This window comes from Drosophila willistoni (genome assembly GCF_018902025.1).
Source record: "Drosophila willistoni isolate 14030-0811.24 chromosome XR unlocalized genomic scaffold, UCI_dwil_1.1 Seg144, whole genome shotgun sequence".
NCBI classification, from domain to species: domain Eukaryota; kingdom Metazoa; phylum Arthropoda; class Insecta; order Diptera; family Drosophilidae; genus Drosophila; species Drosophila willistoni.
This window is the reverse complement of record NW_025814057.1, coordinates 10,487,098-10,498,142: the sequence shown is the minus strand read 5'-3', so window position 1 is coordinate 10,498,142 and position 11,045 is coordinate 10,487,098. Positions and strand designations below refer to the sequence as shown.

The 11,045-nt window shown below is 37.5% G+C and overlaps 4 protein-coding genes across 4 annotated transcripts; 3 read left to right on the top strand and 1 right to left on the bottom strand.

Annotated features, from left to right (window-relative positions):
* Window positions 1–1,822: 1,822 nt before the first annotated feature.
* Window positions 1,823–2,714, top strand: LOC6639232 (uncharacterized protein YBL113C). The gene has a single exon (XM_002061637.2). It carries the CDS (start codon window positions 1,823–1,825, stop codon window positions 2,693–2,695), a length of 873 nt encoding a protein of 290 aa, XP_002061673.1. The 3' UTR covers window positions 2,696–2,714.
* Window positions 2,715–3,933: 1,219 nt separating this feature from the next.
* On the bottom strand, window positions 3,934–4,855 carry LOC6639233. Its single transcript, XM_002061638.3, has one exon. The coding sequence runs from the start codon at window positions 4,799–4,801 to the stop codon at window positions 4,040–4,042; it is 762 nt and encodes a 253-aa protein (XP_002061674.1). The 5' UTR covers window positions 4,802–4,855; the 3' UTR covers window positions 3,934–4,039.
* Window positions 4,856–6,075: 1,220 nt separating this feature from the next.
* Window positions 6,076–6,822, top strand: LOC6639234. The gene has a single exon (XM_002061639.4). The coding sequence runs from the start codon at window positions 6,140–6,142 to the stop codon at window positions 6,674–6,676; it is 537 nt and encodes a 178-aa protein (XP_002061675.1). The 5' UTR covers window positions 6,076–6,139; the 3' UTR covers window positions 6,677–6,822.
* A 1,346-nt stretch (window positions 6,823–8,168) lies between these two features.
* Window positions 8,169–8,964, top strand: LOC6639235. The gene has a single exon (XM_023181130.2). It carries the CDS (start codon window positions 8,212–8,214, stop codon window positions 8,884–8,886), a length of 675 nt encoding a protein of 224 aa, XP_023036898.1. The 5' UTR covers window positions 8,169–8,211; the 3' UTR covers window positions 8,887–8,964.
* Window positions 8,965–11,045: the final 2,081 nt, after the last annotated feature.

The following is an 11,045-nucleotide window of genomic DNA, read 5'->3' as shown; positions in this document are numbered from 1 at the left end:
ATACGGAATTGAAAAGTTCCGCTTTTTCGAATTCCTAAACTTGTCGTCTAAGGTCCTAGGCCATAGGTCCTCAACTGGTTAAAAACTATTGTAAGTACTCGGTTTGTATTTAAAAGTTTTAAATTTATGAATTTATTACATAAAAATTGTTATCAAAACAGATGGAAAATTTATTGGAAATATCTAAGTTTTTATCTGTTTCCACGTTATACGATTTTTCACAAATCTCATTGTCACACATAACATTTTTACAGAATATTCCTTAAAAAAAAAACTATCGAATAGGACAAAACAAAAATTTAGATTAGAAATATCATATCTTATGTTTTCTCAAAAAATTTGTTTGAACTAACCATAAATTAGAAAAGTTTTTAGCCAGTAAAACAAAGAAAAATTTATCTGAACTTGACAAAACTCAAACTCAATTTTATTTTACTATTTTCAAAATTAAAAACTCTATTTTATAAACTGATCTAAAGAAATTAATTTTTATACAATTTTCACAGATTAACTAGTTTTTGTCGTTTAGCAAGTCAAAGCTACTCATACCCTTTTCTTAAGGCCTAAAATTCATACTTTATGTAAAATTGTAAATTATTAAACTAACTTTTAAATTTAGTAAAAATCGAATCGTATTTTTACTTTATTTTGTATGGTTTTGCATTTAAAAACCTGTGATAAAAATTGCATAAATCTCGGCAAAATTGTTCAAGTTGTAGGACTTTGAAAGGTGTGAGTTGGTGGAAAAAATCGTCTCGACCAAGAAAAGTTGTGGCAAAGGCAAAGTTAGCTAAAAGACAAATTGGTTCTTTGGTATAATTATTTTTTTTTTGCCCAGCAGTTTCTATTTTCACAGAAAGGAAAGGAAAAAGCAGAAAATTGAAATGACAATTTATACAATTTTTTAAAGTTTGTTTGAAGTTCTTATTATCGTTTATTTGAATTCAATTTAACTTAAAGTTTAGTTTAAGTATGAAATAGTTTAGTCAACCAAAAGCACATATGTAGAGCTAGAGATTCCTTATCAATTGATTAAATCATTAATTTTATTTTCTAGGGCATTTCTGGGGCTTTTTAGGTCAGCCAATCATTTTGAACTTTGCCATTGGCCTGTTGATACCTTCAACGCACAAATATATGTATATATGTATGTATGTATATATATAGATAGATATTTATTTCAATTTTATCATTTCCCATTTAAGACGAAAACAAAGTCACCTAAGTACGTGACCAGCATGTCTAACAATTGACCGGGGCTGGCCACTAACTTTGCTCATCACAAAGTTAAACCGACAAACTACACACACCACACACACACATACACTAAGTGGGAGACACACACACACACAGAGGGAGAGAGAGAGAGAGGGAGAGACAGTAGACATGGATAGAGACATGTACAGAGTCACGAGTTGCTGCGAGGAGTAAAGTGGAAAATGTAAAGTGACTTCTGACCATCATTGCGGTCAACTTGGGGTGTAAACGAACGACGCCGCCTTTTTGGCCAGCCTTCAATGACATGACAGCAGCAACAGCACCACCACCACCACCTCCACCTTTACCTTAACCAGTACCAGCACCAGCACCACCCATACAATTACATTTCCGGGAACGGAAACTTACGGAAGTTAAGGCGTCAGGGTTAAAATTATGACAGCTGAGTGCTAGAGATAGAGACAGAGACAAGCTGGGTGAGAGAGAGAGAGAGATAGAGAGCGACAAAGAGAGGGCGAGAGAGATTTTTGGGGGGTAAGAACTATAAATACGCTCGAGTTCGATAAGAGGTTAGTCAATTAGCAAACAAACGCATGAAAGAAACATGTTGAAGGAACTGGCAATATACATTTGTATCCTGGTTGTGATATGCCAAGGAAGAACTTTACCCACAGAGATAACCACAACGGCAACAATTGCCGAGGGGGCGGAGACAACTGAAGCGTCAACTGAAGAGTCAAGCACTTTGGCCAGCCTCGCAGTTAGTCGCGATGAAGAGGCTAGCATATTGATTGATCCTGCCCAAGGCTCTACGGCTCTTCAACAGCTGGATGATAAATCGCAACAAAAGTCCGCTAAGCTGTTACTTTTGAGTGCCCCACCCAAAAGGCATCCAGTGGAAATGGAACAACAATTCGAAGAGCAGGACGAAGTCCAGGATAATCCAACGGCAGCTGCATCTGCCACAAACGATGAGGCGGCAACAACACCAACAACAACTCAAGCCAGCCTAGAGGTAGAGATGGATACAACCACCAACGCCACCCATGAGGATAATATGGATGCAACGACTACAGCAACAACAGCAACTACAACTGAGGCCATTACAAAGCTGTTTGCCATTAATGCTACTGTCGCCTCTATGGATGCTCCACCACCCAGTGTAGCGGTTGCTTTGGCAATGGACAATTCTACCGTTTCAATTGTCGAACAGCCGCAGGAAGCTGGCAATAACAATGCAGCCATCGAGTTGGCCCTTGTTGAGCCCGAAGCGGAATATGTCCTTGTCTCCGACGACGACGACAACGACAACGATGAACATCATCATGAACTTGGCGAATTTGGTGAACTGCAATTGGGCAGCTTTACGCACATTGACAGCGATGTTCACTTGCAACCAGTTGTACATTCTGTGGAAATTGTGCCCACCAGCTTCGATGATCCTTTGATTGTCAATTATGTGCACAATTTGCGTTGAGAGTTGGGCGCGAAAGAGTGGAGGCCAAAGGACCGAGCAGGAATTTAACTTCCATTCAGTTAAAGTTTTGTTTTTTTTTTTTTCTATTTTTGTTTATGTTTCTATGTGTATGTGTTTTTTAATCTATCGAATTTCGAAATAATAAAATATGAACTAATTTGTTCAACAACAAAAAAAAATATGGAAACCACTCTCGTCAGACAATTTCGAACGGAGCTCTCTAGGGATGCAAGCTGAATATGCCAAAAAGGAAGTCAAGTTCCCGACATCACGTCTTTGCATATATGTATGTATGTTTGTGTGTGTATGTGTGTGTGTGGATGCCACTCACGTTTCATGGTTAAAAACTTTGCACATCCTCGCACGTCAAATTTAATACGCTCCAAAGAAATAGAACATATATGTACCCACACACACACACATTTTTATATCTATGTACCTCCCAGACTTTTTTTTTCCAGATAGAAAAACAATAATAGAAATATAACATTCAATAAAAGTGTTTGAAAGAAAAGTTTTTCTTTTCCTCACTTTAAATGGATAAGATAATTTGTTGTGAAGTAAATTGCCAACCATTAGCTAAAGACTTATAGTAAACAAACTAAAGTTATGACTAAGGAGATTGTCAGAGAAATCGTTAAGAAACTCTTTGAGCACATCATTTCAATCAAATCTTTAAAAAAGACATACACAATATTTGCGTGATAGTCGGCTTCAAACTTACTTATCTAAGTTAAACCATAATCTGTGGATTATAACCGAAACTATTTCTGTAGCTCAAGAGCTTTATTCTAAAAACCCTAAAATTGTTTTCCATTTAGTAAAACAATCTTCAAATAAGTAATCAAGCATAAGAGTTTGTTGTTTTTTCGCTTTGTTAACCTATAATTCTTAACTAGTTTTGACATTGATCCTATACCATTTTTCTTTTTCAATTCCAATAAGGTAATCCATAATTTCGTACTTTTACAGTAAACATACAAAATTATCAATAAATGACCTCAATGCTGATTTAAATCAAATTTTGTATAAACATTAATATTTATTTACATCACAAATATTCTGATTTGATTCTGAATTTCCCAGGGCAACGAATATATTCTCTGTTATGTGATAATAAATGTAGTCTACTTCAAGGGAGTATGGTAGAATAATTGAAAACTGTTTATTTTAGTTTGTAAATAGTTTACTTTTTTGTATTTTTATTTTATGAATATAATAATAACAGAAGACACAGGAAAAAAAATATAAAGAAAGTCAGTGAAATGAATGTTAAAAGTAATCATAAATACTGAGCAGTTAACGATAAAATAGATCCTTCAATCACTTCGAAAATTAACGTGGTCACCAACGTTGCTCCACATGCGTCGAGTAGACAAATCCTCTTGGCGGCCCTTGACGCAGTGGTTGGGAACGCAATGGAATAGCAACGGGAATGGCACGAGGAACAGGTGCACTAGCCACCAGGACAGCTGGGCCCAAATTTCCTGTTATCACAACACTCTCCGAGTCGGGTTCATCTTTCGAACCGGGTTCTGGTGTGGGTTTCAATGGATTCGTACTGACTCCACACACTGGATGATTGGCATTCGTAGATGCATTGTTGTTGGCCAACAGCGAATCATCTTGAAGCTGTTGTTGTTGCTGCTGTTCGGTGGGTAGAAGAAAAGCGCGGCTTGGTCGATAGCCAGCAGCTGGATATGGAGCCTTTACATAGGCTCGCCCAGAGCGAGTATCAACAGGCAATGGTGAATCTGTGGTGGTAGTGGCATCCACTGCATCATTTGTGGTGGTGCTCAAATCAACAGTTTCCGTGGTGCTAGTGTAACTATCATCCCATGTAGCATCTGTTGTGGTGGTATAATCGGAATCCGAAGCGGGACCAGCACCAGAGCCGACTTCTCCCTCACCTGGCAGCCAGAATGAACGTCCCTTTGGACGATAGCCAGAGGCCGGATAGGGTGTAACCTCACGTACCGTGGCCGGTGAGGCAATATCATCATCCTCTTGTACACTGACCGCATAACGATTGATACGTATTTGACGTGATTCCGCCAAATTGGCTAGGATCAGAACTAGAACAGACAACACCAAAAACCACTGCATTCTGTATAGCAAAACTGAACTCAACTGAATTCTAGTGACAATGGAACCAGAGTTTTTATACAATAAATGTTCTCGAGTTCTCTAAGGTCTCTCCTACATTGAATGAAATCGAGAGTCGTCCGAGACAGAGAGAGATAGAGATACTTATGATGCGACATCATTAGGCGCACGGTTATCACATTTATTGATTTATTTCGCATTTGTTTCTGGTATTTTATTTTTTTTTTTTTTATTTATTCCACCTTCCGACCAACCAACCAACCACGTCCACCCGCACCATATTCCATCGACCACTTCCACTTCCACACAGTGTGTCTCCTCTACCGTGTCCACACAGTGTCTCCGAATATCCACATCCACGTCCGAATCGTCGCCATGTTCTATGAAAATTAAATGCGTTTCGTACGTGACTCGAATTCACTTGAGGCAATTGAAAGCGAAAATAACCACAATAAACGCAAAAAAAAAAACAAAATACTTGTTGTCAATTGCATTATGTTTTGGCTATTGTCAAGTTTGAGTGTTAGAATTTTTGATTAAACACAAAAAAAAAATCAAACAAAAAACAACAAAAAAAAGACACTTATAATCGATATTTATGCGATCAACGACTGAGGAATGATATGAGGTGACCATCAAGGGCAGAAATGACTCAACCCAACGACCAACAACATATGTCACGTTCTCGGGCTATGGGTTAAATGGTGTGTGTCATTAAACCATAATGGTTATATGAAGGATATATAATTGTAATTGAATCAACAACCAACCACAAGATATTCTCATGATCAAAGTAGAAGAATTTCTGTTGAAAGTTGGGAAATATTATTGCCATTGAAGTCGAGAGTTTTAACAATTTATGATCCAATTATTTGTCAGCTTAAGACTTTAAGTGAAACTAGAACACTTGTCTGGTCCTAAGGTGGTTGGATTGTTTCTTTTCTCCGATCGATCACATTCACTCCGATTTTGGATTGATTAATGGCGGAACTATAAATTTTCGAAACTACTGCAGAGCCTTTGCTATGGCTACTTCTTCTTCTTGTCACGTCGCTTCCACATAAAGCCAAGCCGCCACCGCCGCCGCTGTTGAAGTAGCCAACTGACAATGAGTACGACGTCAGAGTGTAGTCCAAAAAAGGATGCCTATGGTTTGGGTCTCTGTTCATTCATTTATTCATCCATCCATGTGCAGCACACTAAATAGTTATCTATCCTATTCAATCTAGCTATAAAAGCGCCCATCAACATTGACAATGGCAACAGTTGGTGGCTAAACATCAATCCTGAAACTTCACATTACCTTCGATTCAAATACTATCACTCCACTGCAGCATTATGGCCAAGTTTCAAGTGATTCTCGTGGTGATCGGTCTCAGCATGCTGGCTCTGGGTGAGGCTCAGCAGCAGCGTCAACAGCGTTACACTCAACGTTACTTGAGTCGTGGTCGTTCCAAATATTTTGCACGCCAGGAATTGGCACCGGTGCCGGATGCCGAAGCCGATGCCGTTGTCACACCATATCCTTCGGCTGATGAACTCAAGCCAGAGGTGCCATTCGATGAGACGGCTGCTGCTCCATCGGCTGCCGAACCCACACCAGATGCTGTCTATGGGCCACCAGATGCAGCCCCCAACAATGTCCCCGATGAGGTCTATGGACCACCGGATGTGACAGCAAATGATTTGCCAGCTGCTTCTGCTGATATTCCTGCCGATGCTCAACAGGCTCGTCTGGTAGCTGCTCGTGGACGTGGAGCCAATTATCGCCGTGCTGTTGTTCAACCTGTCTATCGGCGGGCTGTCTCTGCTGCGGCACGTCCGGCCAAGCTAACTGCGGCAACAGCCAGCCGCAATGTCGTGAGGCGTTTCTAGAAAACAGATTCATTTGCATACTGACTGCTCAGTTCTAGAAGCAGTTGTATGGCCAAATGTTGGCCCGGTACATACCCGAAACCCATGACGATCCAATGACGCCAACACAAACACACACATACACACACACACACTCGCACTCACACACACATTCGATTGTAAAACAGCAAAGGAAATAAAAATATATGTTTGGGGAACATACATACATTTGTTTTAGCCCTCTGGGCATTATTCTTTTCTGATCGTGAGTCAGTCAAGTGGTAAAAGTTAGGTAAGCATCGCTCTAGACACTCCCCAAAAATTGCTTGGTCATTGGAAACTCGAAACCGGTTTCAGGACCACGCGTCACAAAAGCAAGCAGATCCCCAGCTACTACATATAAATAAGTTATATATGTTTATATTGTCGTTGTCTGCTAATGATCATGATCATGATCATGATTATGATGATGACGAACCTGACTGACAAAATTGCATTTACTTGGGGAATTGCCCCAACCGCAAAAGAAAACAAGAAAGAGTTTTAGTACCAATATATATTTTTTTCTTTCTGTCAACATAACGAATATTTCTTACACTTTCATCAAAAGCTTGCTCTCCATTTAAATCAAGAGAGAGAATCCCATTTACGAAAAAAATTTCAAAAAAAAAACCTTTTACTTTCAGTAATTTTTGTTTGTGAAATTCCAGATTTTATTTATTTGTAAACTATATCATGGGATTTTTTTTTTTTGTTTTTGTTGTTTGCCATTGAAAATTATAAAGAGAAAATTGCTACACAGACGTTTGAAATACCCTAATTTACAAGTTATTTCATTTAAAGCTGTGATTGTGCTTTAAGATCATTATAAATCTATTTTAAATGCTAGATATTGATTAAGTCTGCAACTGGTTCCTATATATTATTGATATTTAACTCTTTTGTGGTTATTCAAGACCAATTTTTGACCCTAAACCAACCAATTTCACCCTCTTTGATCTGCAACCGATTTTTCGAATGTTTTGAAAATTCTATTAATATATTCCTTTTATTCAATAATTCCAAATTAGTAGGTAAAAACTTATGATTCCAAACAAAATATAAAAAATTTAGTCTTATGTAGCTGAACTACAATTTAGGCATAAGATATATAACAAAGTCAAACTTCCCTATGATTTCTACTGGAAATTTTGTATATAATCTCATCCAGCTCCATTGGCGATAATTTCACAGGTTTTCCAAGCCACACACACACACACACACATACACGCACTTATTTACACAAGATGAGACTTAAGATTAAAGGGTATTCAATTGGAAACCAATTGATGAGTCGTTTCGCTGCCGTCTGAGTCAGTTTGGGGCCAATTGGAAGCTGCGAGCAGTTTCTGGTCAGCTTATTTAAATCATCTCCAAAAGCTTTCAGTGCTCAGTTAAGATCGTCAGCGCGTCGAGTCATAGTCGAGCGGTTTATTTTGTTTTTCTTTTTTTTTTCGCTATACGGAACAATGTTTAAATTTATTTGCCTTTGGCTGATTATTGTCTGTCTGTGGAAGATGAACTCTGTTCAAGCCCAGCGACCATCATTCGCTGGAGCCCGTCCACCGGGTGGCCTGACACAGAAGGATAAATATATTGGTGCCCAGAATACGGCACTCGAGAATCGTACGGGTGTGGATATAGCCACAAGATTTGGCGATTCGCCTTCGGGACAGCAAACCGCAACGCCGATCATTACTTTACCCTTTGGAGCATCACAAAAGCCACCAGTTGGAGTGCCATTGGTTTTGCCCACCAACAGCTATGTTCCCTTGGGCACAGGAATTAATGGAAATTCAATTGTTTCGGATTTCGGTGTAGCCAATCGTTTTGGTGCCGCGGACAATAATAATTCTGGTGTAACATTTGCCAGTTCATTGACTCCGGGAGTTGTTGCCGTACCAGCATTTTCTCGGCCTCTTGCTGCCGTTCCTGCTTCTGTTGCTCCTGCTCCAGCTCCTTCAGCTGCCCCTGCCCCTGCCAATGCATCTTCATTTAGCAGTTCTTCTCCTGCCCAGCAATTGCCCATCGATGCTCATGGGGATCGTGAATTAATCAATCATCTGAATCAATTGCCAGTGGAGCAACGTCCCTTCTGGCTGATCAACTATGAAGCTATCGAAGCATTAAGAAACAGCTCCCGACCAAATGTTGGAGCTTTACAAACGAGAGGATCATTTTTTGGTCGTTGATTTTAATTGAAGGCGGCAATGCAATGCTATCTATACGCTTAATAATTTATTTATTCAAGAATATATATTAAAAACAAACATATATTATACAAAATGATTTTTGTTTGTGTGTTTCCGTTTCGAATTATGCCCTTTCATCTTGCGATTAGATAAGCTTACAACTGATTAAGCAATATTATATTACCCAAGCTCAACAGATGACAGTTTTATTGATAATTCATTATAAAAGCTTCAACAGAGATTATGAACGGGAAGAAGATCAAAATAAATTTAATAAAACTGATCAAAAATGAAGAGGAAAATATAAATTTTGCAAATAATAGGATGCAGAACAAAAATGCTAAGAATAATATATAAATTGACGAAATAGTTAACTCTTTCACTTTGTTAGTTAATCACTGACTCACTTGTTCAGTTGTCTCTAGATGAAATCTTTGAAGTTTAGGGACAAATAAATAAATGTTCTAAAAACCAAGAAACCTGGCAAGTCAGGAAAAATCTAAACAAACGAGTCAGTGAATAAGTCAATAAGTGAGTTGATCACTCAATGAACAAAAGAGTAGACAACAGATTATTGAATCAAATAACAAATAGTTAGATCAACATCATCGGGGAACTGCTCAGTTTTGCTCATTCGCACAATCACAACTTGAGAATGTGGTTTAAGATAACAATATTTTTTAAAGAAAAACGAAGATGCATAAAATAAAGTCAAACAAAGGCCACAAATTTGCCTTTGTCATTTTAAGAAGGATGACTAATGAAGGAATTTTACAGTTCAGATGAATAGATAACACAATCAATTTGAGGCAAACTGATATAAAAACTGCAATAGGCTCATAAAAGCATCAGAAAATCTTAGTAAGTTGATTTATAGAAAAGATGAAAGAGAACAATACTTTGAATTTGGATATGGAAAATTCTAACATAAGCACAGTAAGTATTTCAGTAGGAAAAGCTTTTTCCTATTAAACATTCATTTAAATATCTTACACACTTTAAGGCAGGAGATGATATATAATGAGTTGGAGAAATTGCAAATTGAATGTGCAACACAAAGATTAAGAAATCGATAAATTGAAAATTCAACTCAAAACACTAGAGACAAATAAAAAGATATTAAAAGACGACAAGAAGAAACTAGAACCATCTATATCGTTAAACAAAGCAGTGATCGAAGAAAAAGATGCTGTTCTACAATTGAGCTATAAAAATATGTATGACTTGTGGTATGTTTGTGGCTAGAAATAATACCTTACCTATTAGAGAAACTGGCCGGACAATTGCTTGACAATAGAGACAACGCAAGTTTATAGTGGAAAGCCTTCAGAGAATGTAAAGAAATGTCAAGTCAAAGCAAATGGACCTCACTTGGGACAACACTATATCTTTTCATGATGTTTTTAACGCAGACGCAATATAAAAACGAAACAAAATATCTGTAAATTGTACTCTATTTTCAAGGATAAAGGTTTGTTTTTAAAAACTCCGCGTTCACCTTTATCAACGTAGAAAACAAACAAAATATGCACTACAAACTTTTCATCATTATACCATGTTTAACTATAGGGTGAAATGGTATATTAAAGTCGCCATAGACAGACAGATGCGTTTCCGACCTTATTCTATGAATTTATGTTTGAATGATTAAAACTAATTACCAATTTCTTTGATTTGAAAAATAAATTATGGAAATCTAAGCTAAATCTGCTATCAATAAAATAAATTTTAATGGAATTTTCGATAAGTTAATTATGGATAACAATTATATAGATGCAATTATTTATTTATAGTTGTTTTTGAAGCGAATTTTAAAGCAAAATACTGTGATTAACATCAATTGAAATTTAAATAAATTAATTGAAATAACCTGTTTTGAGACTGGCTATCAACGCTTTGGCTATTCCATATACACAGTAAATATTTATGGCATTTTAAACTAGAATTGATGCTCAAATCACTCTACCACTCAAACCCACTTAAATGCATCGAAACGAAATGCAAAATAGCAACAACCCAGATAGAGAGATAGAGAGAGAGAGAGAGAGAGATAGAGAAGGAAAGAGAGCTGGGAGGAGTGAGAAAAAGGCTTCTCTAGCCAACTTCCCCCCTATGAAAACCTCTATACTCCACTGGATTGAAGAGAAAGCATTAAAAAT

Bases quoted from the DNA above. Each gene is read 5' to 3' on its own strand.
- LOC6639233 (XM_002061638.3), bottom strand. From the start codon at position 4,801: ATGCAGTGGTTTTTGGTGTTGTCTGTTCTAGTTCTGATCCTAGCCAAT.
- LOC6639232 (XM_002061637.2), top strand. From the start codon at position 1,823: ATGTTGAAGGAACTGGCAATATACATTTGTATCCTGGTTGTGATATGC.
- LOC6639235 (XM_023181130.2), top strand. From the start codon at position 8,212: ATGAACTCTGTTCAAGCCCAGCGACCATCATTCGCTGGAGCCCGTCCA.
- LOC6639234 (XM_002061639.4), top strand. From the start codon at position 6,140: ATGGCCAAGTTTCAAGTGATTCTCGTGGTGATCGGTCTCAGCATGCTG.